General features: G+C 38.0%; 1 protein-coding gene across 4 annotated transcripts in view; it reads right to left on the bottom strand.

The window, feature by feature from the left end:
* Positions 1–343: 343 nt before the first annotated feature.
* ush (Zinc finger protein ush) overlaps positions 344–11,673 on the bottom strand; it is a 612,790-nt gene continuing 601,460 nt past the window's right edge. For all 4 annotated transcript variants that reach the window (XM_073970417.1, XM_073970420.1, XM_073970419.1 and 1 more), the window contains 6 exons: positions 11,304–11,662; positions 10,943–11,233; positions 9,263–10,615; positions 8,889–9,198; positions 1,855–1,979; positions 344–1,794 (listed from right to left, as the gene is read on the bottom strand). In XM_073970417.1, the coding sequence (XP_073826518.1) occupies positions 1,284–1,794; positions 1,855–1,979; positions 8,889–9,198; positions 9,263–10,615; positions 10,943–11,233; positions 11,304–11,662 (2,949 nt within the window). In that variant the 3' untranslated portion in view covers positions 344–1,283. The remainder of the gene's footprint in view (positions 1,795–1,854; positions 1,980–8,888; positions 9,199–9,262; positions 10,616–10,942; positions 11,234–11,303; positions 11,663–11,673) is intronic.

The following is an 11,673-nucleotide window of genomic DNA, read 5'->3' on the forward strand; positions in this document are numbered from 1 at the left end:
GCCGTTGCAACTTAAGGGAGAAAGTGAAAAAATTCGCCGTTCATGATAATCCCCTATATTGCCGAACAAAGTGTCATGTGTACCTTGTGATTGGCTGACCTCCGAAACGTGATAAAATTTTGTTTTATCTCGTTTGCATTTTAAAAGGCGCACCGTTGCAAAAATCTACTTAAAGCATTATTTTTCAAATGCGCAACAGTTACGTTTTGGAGTGCAATACTATGCATTAATTCTGTATCGCTGCGACATGGAATAGGATGCTTAAGACATTTACAAATCAATTGACGTTTCGGAAGTCAGTCGTTGTTTCGAATTGCCTGTAAAACTGATTTGGAAACAATAATTGAAGTTAAAGGCATAAAAAATGTATTTCTTAAAAAAATGTGCATATATTCAAATACAGATATTTCATAATTATAATATTTATAATAATAATATGTGTAAACAGTTTTCGTTATAAAAGTAGTTAACAGAAACAATTTGAAAAAAAAAAAAATAGTGGAAACAAATTGAAAAAAATTTATGTATATGTATTTATAAAACAATATTCAAATAAAAATTGTAAAAGCTATATAATAATTAAAAATTATGTAATGGTTGATTTTGTAGTTGTTGTTGTTGTGATTTTGTATAGTAGATAAGTAATTAAACTACATCAAGGTGGTTGCTTTTTTAGTTCAATGATTAATAATTAATTCACTTAATTTATATTTAAATTTCTTAAATGTTTCGTTACGAAACTATCGCATTTAAAGGCTTATATCTTAGGGAGTTGTTTTTGTTTTTTCTGGTTTTGAATTGTATTACTCTTTTTTAGGATTTTTATAAGTCATTTAAAGTTATTATTTTATTACCTTAATATTTAAAACTTTGGCATGCATTTTATGTCATGTGATTTTCTGTTTACTTTTTTATATTATTTTAATATATTTCTCTTAATGATGGATGGTTCTCTTCTCTACAAAGAGTTATTTTGAAACAAATGCATAATAATTTTTTTTAGATTTTTCTTTGATTCATTTTTTGCATAAGTTTATTATTAATATTTACAGAGATTCCATTAAAAATACTGTACGTTTCAAAACTATGCATTTGTTTTCAAGTTTGTTAAAAAAGTAATTTGAACAGCAGTTGCTGCTACTTTATTGCCCTTTTCCCATTACATGAAAGATCATCTAAACGTCTCCATTCCTTGTTGTTGTTCAAAAACATTTGTAATACCATTCCCAGTTGTGATGGTTCCATGTTGCTGCTGTTGTCGACCATGTCTCGTGCCAGTTCTATCAAATGGCAGCTTCTTGTTGTAGATTTTCTTTATTCTTTTGCATCATCAAAGCATTGGGTGAGCCAATAGCACTTGCCGCATTTGGACTGGGACTATCATTACCATCCGGTCTACGCATTTTATTTTTACAATAGAATTGTTTGTGGGCTAAATAGGTTTTCATATAATTAAAAGAGATATCACATGTCTGGCAATACTTTTGATTATTGATATTCTCTTCGGGTGTGGCATTTAGTGGCGGTGGTGGTCCAATGGCAGGTGAACGCATTGCAGGTGTAATACTCATACTTATAGATGATGGTGGTGGAGGTGGTGGCACTTCACCACCAATTGCGATTTCCATTGGTTCAGTTTTAATGTGATGGACAAAATCATTTCCATGTACGGGATGTTGTCCAATATTGGGTAGTGGAGAGTTGTTATTATCATGGGGATTTAGTAGGACAACGGGTGTTGTGTTACCACCAGCAGTAGGAGGATGTTCCATGGGTTCGGATTTAATGGTAAAACTAAAAAAATGGGAAGAATGTTTTAGTATTTGTCTAAAATAGGTTACATTTATGGCTTACCTATTGAGTCCATTGTGACTGCCACTTAATGAATTGGTTTCTGCTGCTTCTACATCTCCGGCCTCCGGTGAAATGGATGGTGAATTAGTTAGTATATGAGGATGTACCAATTTCATGTGACGCAGCTGAAAGTAAATTTTAAATGTTTTTTATTAGAAATTTAGTGCTATATTTTTATTTGTTCTAAAAGAGTGAGGAGATCGGTATAGATTTGAACAACAAACAAAAAAATAATTTATCGATTTTCTCCTGGGTGTAAGCCAGACCCAATCAACACGGTCTACACCAAAAAAGCCATAGTCCTTCTTCTATTGCAAAAATACCACTTGGACGAGGTTTTGGAACTTTCGGACTACCATAGAGAAAATTGTGGAGAATAAGATTTAAGCGTTGTAACAAAGACCACAAAAAAGTGGTGTATTAAGGAGTGGTCCTAAATATTGCGATTGTGTAGTCATGATCAAATTAACTGTCCTCTATTATAATTTCAACACTATTCGAGAAGTGACCTTAAACTGGATTAAAGCGCAAAGGTGTTGCGGAAGAGGTATCTGAAGGAATAGACCGTCATAGTACCAACCAGTATAATTTTCAAAAACTTTTGGGTCATTATTTTAGCATGCATGGACTTGCCCACGGTAAAAATTATATCGTTGAAATCAGAATAACAATATTACTCTTCGATGAGAATTTCAAAACAATCTTCGAACAGTCCTTAAACTACACTTAAGAGATTCGGCAACTCTAAGCTGAAACACGATCTTCGCATGCTTTGACTTTTGACTTAAAGCCGGAAGAACATGCAACTTAATGAATTAAGCCAGAAATCCTCTTATGTGACGAGGCCTTTGAACGAACATTTTGAACTTTTGTGAGGGAGGTGCCGGAAGGAGTTATTTGATGTAGTCCATCCAGGAACTTGATTAACATTTTAGTGAAATATTACGACGTGCAAAGGTTCAACCAATGTCAGTCACTCCTTTCGTTCCCACGCCTCTCATCGGTAGTTATCGTGTCCTCCAGCTTTTTAGATCATTATGTCAGGAAGTATGGACATACCCAAGAACCAAAATTATATCATTGTAATAAGAATCATAGAAACTACCATCAATGGAAATTTCAAAACAATCCTCGAACAGCCCTTAAGCTGCACTTAAAACTTGGAACTTTTGTAAGGGAGATACACGAAGAAGGTGTAGAAATGTAACTATGTGCAAAGTTTCGACAAATGTCAGTCACTCCTTTAGATAGTTATCGTGAACACCAGTCTTTTTAGTTAGTCAAAGTAGAATTTTCGGAGCATCAGAAAGCATAGACTTGCCCTCGAAATATTATATCGCTGTTATCAGGACTACACACAATGCCTTTGGTAAAAAAACGTTTGGATGCAATTTTACAATGTACAAGATTTCGGTCAAATCAGTCCTTTTATTTTGTGCAGGCAGGGTTTTTGGCGTCATTATTTCAGGAAAAATAAAATCGCTGCAGAAAAAAAAATAACCACCGTAACAGAGTCTGCGAACACAACCTATTGCAAAACATTTCAATACTATCCGAGACAAGTCCTGAAGAAATATTACTATGGTCTGCTATGAGAAGACCTCTTTGTCTTCTATGAGAAGACCTCATGATCTTCTATGAGAAGACTTGATGGTCTTCTATGAGAAGACCTCATGGTCTTCTATGAGAAGACCTGATGATCTTCTATGAGAAGACCTGACGATCTTTCATGAGAAGACCTGATGATCTTCTATGAGAAGGCCTTATGCTCTTCTATGAGAAGACCTCATGGTCTTCTATGAGAAGACCTCATGGTCTTCTATGAGAAGACCTCTTTGTCTTCTATGAGAACACCTCATGGTCTTCTATGAGAACACCTCATGGTCTTCTATGAGAAGACCTCATGATCTTCTATGAGAAGACCTCATGGTCTTCTATGAGAAGACTTCATGGTCTTCTATGAGAAGACCACATGGTCTTCTATGAGAAGACTTTATGGTCTTCTATGAGAAGACTTTATGGTCTTCTATGAGAAGACCTAATGATCTTCTATGAGAAGACCTGAGGATCTTCTATGAGAAGACCTCATGGTCTTCTATGAGAAGACCTCACGATCTTCTATGAGAAGACCTCATGGTCTTCTATGAGAAGACCTCATGATCTTCTATGAGAAGACCTCATGGTCTTCTATGAGAAGACTTCATGGTCTTCTATGAGAAGACCACATGGTCTTCTATGAGAAGACTTTATGGTCTTCTATGAGAAGACTTCATGGTCTTCTATGAGAAGACCACATGGTCTTCTATGAGAAGACTTTATGGTCTTCTATGAGAAGACCTAATGATCTTCTATGAGAAGACCTCATGGTCTTCTATGAGAAGGCCTCATGGTCTTCTATGAGAAGACCTCATGGTCTTCTATGAGAAGACTTCATGGTCTTCTATGAGAAGACCACATGGTCTTCTATGAGAAGACCTGAGGATCTTCTATGAGAAGACCTCATGGTCTTCTATGAGAAGACCTCATGGTCTTCTATGAGAACACCTCGTGGTCGTCTATGAGAACACCTCATGATCTTCTATGAGAAGACCTCATGGTCATCTATAAGAAGACCTGATGATCTTCTATGAGAAGACCTCATGGTCATCTATAAGAAGACCTGATGATCTTCTATGAGAAGACCTCATGGTCTTCTATGAGAAGACCTCATGGTCTTCTATGAGAAGACCTCATGGTCTTCTATGAGAAGACTTCCAGGTCTGCTAAAAAAGACTTCAAGGTCTTCTATGAGAAGACTTTATGCTCTTCCATGAGAAGACCTCATGGTCTTCTATGAGAAGACCTCATGGTATTCTATGAGAAGACCTCATGGTCTTCTATGAGAAGACCTCATGCTCTTCTATGAGAAGACCTCATGCTCTTCTATGAGAAGACCTCATGGTCTTCTATGAGAAGACTTCATGGTCTTCTATGAGAAGACCTTATGGTCTTCTATGAGAAGACCTCATGGTCTTCTATGAGAAGACCTCATGTTCTTCTATGAGAAGACCTCTGTTGTAGTAAATACTTGAAGTCAAATGTACTTTGTATAATTGCCAATTGTACACTGTTTGTAACTATTAATACTTTTATAGAACATAGTTGGCTTAGATTTATAACTATCAAATATGAATATTGTATACACATTTTTTCTTTAGTCTTTCAATAAATATTCAATACATCAGGTTATAGGCCCAGAGAGCGCATTAGAAAAAATAAGAAGATAAAGATTCTTCGTACTGATAATGGGACCGAATTTTGCAATGGAAAAATGAAGAAAATTCTAGATTCTAGTGGTATTATTCATCAGACGTCAGCTCCTTACACGCCGCAGCAGAACGGCCTAGCCGAAAGGATGAACAGAACGCTAATTGAAAAGGCAAGATGTTTGATTATCCAAGCTGGTTTAAATAAAAAATATTGGGCAGAAGCGGTGAATACAGCAATATACTTGATTAACCGGTTGCCATGTAAAGGTCTTGCAGATGTGAACAAGACTCCAGAAGAGGCATGGTCAGGACGAAAGCCGACGGTTAAGCATTTAAAAGTTTTCGGATGTATGGCTGTTGTGCATATTCCTAAAGAAAAGAGGAGAAAACTTGATGCAAAGGGGAGAGAAATGGTATTTGTGGGTTATTGCGATAACTCCAAAGCTTACAGGTTTATGGATCCAAATACTAAAAACATAACGGTTAGTAGGAACGCTATATTTCAAGAAAGGAAATTTTTGGAAACAAATGAATGTTCTAGCGGAAATATATTTCTCATTCCTTTTGCAACAAGTCCTAATCAATCAAGTAATGCTGAATCGGATCAGGACACAGAAGAATTTTTTACTGATGAAGAGGTGCTAATAAACAGTTCGTCAGATGAGACTACAAATCAAGTAGCTGCAGTTGAAAATAATCGCATCATACCCGAGATCGAGGAAACAAATCCTGCAGTAAGAAAATCAAATCGAGTTCGAAGTATACCAAAACGCTATGCTTGTACGAGTGAAGAACTAAATGTTCGTGAACCAACTACAGTGGAGGAAGCTTTGTCTGGACCTCAAGCTGAATTATGGCGAAAAGCCATGGAAGAAGAATTGGCATCATTGCTGGAAAATGAAACATGGTCGGTATGTGATTTACCAAAGGATAGAAAGGCAATTTCATGCAAGTGGTGCTTTAAGATCAAAAGAAATTCGGAAGGTTTGATTGAGAAGTTCAAAGCTCGTTTAGTGGCAAGGGGATTCTCGCAAACAAAGGGGATCGATTATGAAGAAACTTTCGCTCCTGTTGTTAGATATTCGTCAATTAGAATGTTACTAGCAATAGCTGTAAAATATGACTTAGATATTGATCAGATGGATGTTGTAACAGCGTTTTTACAGAGCGAACTATATGAAGACATCTATATGGATATTCCAAAAGGAATAAACTACGACAAAGGCAAAGTATGCAAACTCAAGAAATCACTATATGGTCTGAAGCAAGCAAGTCGATGCTGGAATCAAAAGTTTGATAATGTTTTGAAATCATTTGGGCTAAAGCAATCAAAAACTGATCCATGTATATATTATTATGTAGAAGGGGAAATAAGGATATACATATCGATATATGTGGATGACATTTTAATATTCGCCAACAATGCCGAGATGAAACACAATATTAAACAGTTTTTAATGTCACATTTTAAAATGAAGGACTTGGGACCTGCATGTTATATTCTTGGTATGAAGATTTCTCGCGATAGAGAAAATGGTAAATTATGGCTTGATCAAAAACTTTACCTAGAGGATGTACTTGCAAGATTTAATATGAGTGATTGCAAAGGAGTGTGTTCTCCAATGGACCACAATCAAAGATTATCCAAAGAGCAATGCCCTAAGACAGAAAACGAAATAATGGAAATGAAAGCAGTACCTTATCAAGAAGCAGTAGGAAGTCTGTTATTTGCTGCACAATTGACGCGGCCAGATATTGCACATGCAGTGGGGGTTTTATCTAAGTACAATCAAAACCCCGGCAAGCCACACTGGTCTGCAGTGAAACGATTGTTAAGGTATATAAAACAAACAATTGATTTCAAACTGGAATATACTGCAGATGATAAAGGAAAAATCGTTGGTTTTGCTGACGCTGACTGGGCAAATGATATTGACTTTAGAAGATCAACTACAGGATATGTATTTTTGTTTCAAGGATCAGCCATATCTTGGAATTCCAAAAGGCAACAAACGGTGGCACTATCGACGACAGAGGCGGAATATATGGCAATGTCCTCAGCATGTCAAGAGCTTATTTGGTTGAAGTCGTTGTATTTGGAAGTTAGCGGATGTCAAGATGAATCTTGGATTATATATTCTGACAACAAAAGTTCCATAAATCTTGCACATAACAACATGTATCACGCACGGTCGAAGCACATCGATATTCGACATCATTTTGTTCGAGATATGATTCAAAGGAAATCAATAACGATCCAGTATATTTCAACAGAAAACATGGTGGCGGACATCTTTACAAAAGCCTTACCCAAACAAAAGATGCAAGGATTATGTCAAAGTCTGGGTTTAAATAACTTCAAGTCTAGTGGGGGTGTTGTAGTAAATACTTGAAGTCAAATGTACTTTGTATAATTGCCAATTGTACACTGTTTGTAACTATTAATACTTTTATAGAACATAGTTGGCTTAGATTTATAACTATCAAATATGAATATTGTATACACATTTTTTCTTTAGTCTTTCAATAAATATTCAATACATCAGGTTATAGGCCCAGAGAGCGCATTAGAAAAAATAAGAAGATAAAAATGTCTTATTCTGGTATTCCACAAATTGAAAGATTGAAGGGCCGAGAAAATTGGGAGCAATGGAAGTTTGCTGTGAAGGCATATCTGGAAATGGAAGGGTTATGGAATTCTGTAGAAGGAAAGGAAACAGATGCCTCAAAGAACGTAAATGCCCGTTCCAAGCTAATTACACCTCATGGTCTTCTATGAGAAGACCTCATGGTCTTCTATGAGAAGACCTCATGGTCTTCTATGAGAACACCTCATGGTCTTCTATGAGAACACCTCATGGTCTTCTATGAGAAGACCTATTGGTCTCTTTGTCAATCTAAAAATGTTTAAAAAATCCACGCCAATTCTTCTCTTTTTGTCAATAAAAAAACTGTGTCTATTCTCCTCTTTGGAGTCATCTAAAACTATTAAAAAGAAAACCATGTCTTTTTTTCTCTTTGATCCTCCCAAAACTGTTTTGAATAACCATGTCTATTTGCCTCTTTGGGTATTCTCCTTAATCTATTTAAAATCAACGTTTATTATCCTCCTTTGAACCTCACAAATGTCTATCTTAAACCTACTTCTCTTGTCTTCTATGTGTTTTAGCGAAAATCTTTTTTAAATCAAGCTTCATTGTCCTTTTTGAGTCCTTCCTAAAAACAGTTTGAAATCCCCGTCTATTGTCATATTTGAGTATATAAAATCAAAATATATTGGTCTCTTTGGTTCCCTCTAAACAACATTTGAAAATCAATGATTATTGACCTCTTTGTTTCTACCTTAAAGTCTTTAACGTTTTTTATCTTCTTTGGGTACATACTAAATCGGAAAAATGTTTAAAATTCACGTCCTCTTTTGTCTTCTTAAAAAAACTTCAAAACTCTCGTTTATTGTCCACTTTTGAAATTGGAATTGAAGAATTTAGTTTAAGTATTTTTGATTCAAGTTCAATCATACTTGTTGTTGTTTATTGTTATTATTTTTGTGATCAAATGTTTAATAACTGACTATAGGTCATGATCGGTGGGTGTGTCCAGCGGGTTGCAATATTGAGAAATATTTTCATATTTCATTAAGAATATTTAAAGCGAAATCTAAACGACTTAACACAATTGTTCGTAACAATGTTCCAAATAGTTATTGACATTTAACATTTTTGTATAGATTCCAAAACGTTTCTCGTTGTTGTTATCGTTAATCGAAATCTTGTGAAATATACTTACCACATTGCCTTTATATGTGGATGAATAATTACAAATATCACAATTGAACACCTGCTGGGGTTGTGATTGTTGTTGTTGCTGGTGCTGCTGCTGTTGTTGTTGTTGAAGGCCAGCAGCTGCTGCAGCGGCAACTTGTTGTAGTAAATGTTTCTGCTGTTGTTGATGCTGTTGCACCAAATGTTCCTGATTAAGAGAGGCCGCACTGGGGATTTCAATAGATTCATCTTCCAAAATGCAAGCCATATAATGTTCTTCATTTAAATCGGTGGATTTCTTATCGAAATGCATGCGTATGTGGGTGCGCATTCCTCTGGGGAGGGTAAAAATATTATTTTTTATTATTAAAGCAAATTTTTTCTTTTTGTCAAACTCACCTCAAAGTATTGCCTTTGTAACGGCAAATGGTACATCTAAACGCCTTCACAGTGCCATGGGTCTCCATATGTTTGCGACTTTCACTGGCCGTTAGACTGACAGCATCACACAATGGACATTTGTAGAGATTTTGATTGTGGCTGCTAGTGTTGGCTGATGATGATGAGGAAGAGTTATTACCGGCTGAATTAGTGGCTGTCGCCACTGGTGCTACTGGAGTTTGGGCAGCCGGCTGTTGAGCTAATGCTGGCGGTGGTGGACATGGTAAACCAAATTCATGCACAGTCTTACATTTGCTACATTTTTCTTTGGCCGGCAAGACAAGTGGAGCTGTCTCCGGATTGGCAACAGCCACTGCAGCTGCCGCTGCTGCAGCAGCAGCTGCCACAGCCCCACCTCCTTTGGGACAATAATAATTCTGATGAGCCCTTAAATTGTCAAGCGAGGTATATTTAATACCACAAGCTGCACAGATTAGCTGTTGATATGCCACCGGTGTGGTTTCGGCTGGTGAAGCAGCTGTAGCTATGGGTGGTGTTGAGGATATTTTAGTTTCCCCTTCACTGGCGGCTTCTTGGTTGCGAGCCGAACAATAGTGCTGCTTGTGGGCCAAGTAATTTTCATATTTACAAAAGACAATATTGCATTCTTTGCATTTGGATACACCCTGCTTGACATAGATTTGAGGTTGATTTGCAGCAGCTGGTGCGGCAGCTTGTCCGGTGCCGGTGGCCGGTGCAGTTGGTGGTAAAACGGGTAGTCCCAACAAACCACCACGTCCTGAGGCAGCGGCTGCCACAGCAGCTGCAGCCAATTCTGCGGGTGTAGTACCGGACTGGGCTGCTGCACTGTTTGAAGAACTAACAGCTGCTGCAGCTGCTGCTGCGGAAAGTTTCAAAGCAAGTTCAAGATTTTTATTGGCCAATAGAGGATTTAGTAACTCAGCTGGAAGCATAGACCTCAAATGTAAATTATCGAATATGTTTGTGGGATTTGCAGCTGACGAAGCTGTTGGTGGTATTGTGGCTGGTGGTGACATGGAGGAGGTGCTGCCTGCCCCAGAGCTACGAGGACTTGTGGCCCGACGTCTTGGTGAGGGACTCATTGATGGGCTGTTGGGCAGCGAGGGAGCACAAACAATTTGTTCCGGGGTTATGCTACCCGTATCATCGAGAACTAAATTTTCTTTGCCAGCTTCCAGCAAGGTTTCCATATCCAAGCGATTGGGATGATGTTCGCCAGCGGCGCTTTCGAGGAAAGAGGCAGCAGCAGCGGCATTTAAACGTTGTTGCCTCTGCAACAAGGCAGCAATGGGTGAACGGCGCAATGACAAATCCAAGGGGGCTGAGTCTCTGTGGAAAAGAAAAAAGGAATATTTTAGAACACAAATTGTAAGCGAAGGGATTTGAAGTTATTCGAATTTTACGATTGCGACAGAATTTGAGGTTGGGGTTGATCCATGATACAATAAGATGGTAGCATTATCAGCCCAGCTGATGGTAACATAATGTGTCAATTGCATTGAATTTATGTCAAATTTTGACATCTTGTGTTACGAAAAACGGCAGTTGCTGCTACCTTCTTATTGTATCATGGGTTGATCGGATACCTTTAGACGTCGTCAACCTTCTCCCTAGTCCGCACACCAAATCGACTACAAAATGCCTAACCCAACTTACCTTAAACCCTCTCCTTTTCGTTTGGGTGTATTCTCTGAGGGTTCCTCAATATTTCTACGCAAATTCTTCTCCGTTAAAAGACTTTCATTGGAAGATGATGATGACTGGCGCGCAGTCGCCTCAACCATGGACTGCTGTTGGACAGAGGATGCAGCAGCAGCAGCCCCCACTAAGTTATTGGCAGCATTCAAGGCATTGATATTCAAGGCCGTAGCCAAGGGTTTCAAGTTACCACCATCCAAGGTAAAACAAGTTGTATCCGGATTGACTACCGAGGGTGAAGGTGATTGCCTGTAAGAGAGAACAAATTTAAGGAACTTCCCGTACACTAAAGTTTTTGTTGTTGTCGTAATTAACTTACAATGGTCCCGCTATAAGACTTGCTGAACGTATCAAAGAATATGGTATTATCAAAATGGGATTTGTGGGCAAAGCCAAAAATGGTGTGCTGGGAGGTTGTTGTAGAGCCGCTGCAGCAGCTGCGGCCGCTGCCGCAGCTGCGACCATGGCAGGAGTCGGAGTTTTAGTTCTTGTTTGGGGACTTATGGCACCCGAATGCCCTGAATTGGTTTTGGGTGTTGTTGAGGCTGTGGATACCTCCAATTTGGGCGTCAATTGGCCATCCGTACGCCTTGAGCTACAATAATGTTGTTTGTGGGCCCTATACGTCTTGACATTATTGAAGCGTATATCACAGTCACTGCAATAGCGATCAATTTGCTGTAAAAAAA

The sequence above is a fragment of the Musca autumnalis genome, unplaced genomic scaffold (assembly GCF_047663935.1).
Source record: "Musca autumnalis isolate F117 unplaced genomic scaffold, ASM4766393v1 scaffold_2, whole genome shotgun sequence".
Lineage (NCBI taxonomy): Eukaryota > Metazoa > Arthropoda > Insecta > Diptera > Muscidae > Musca > Musca autumnalis.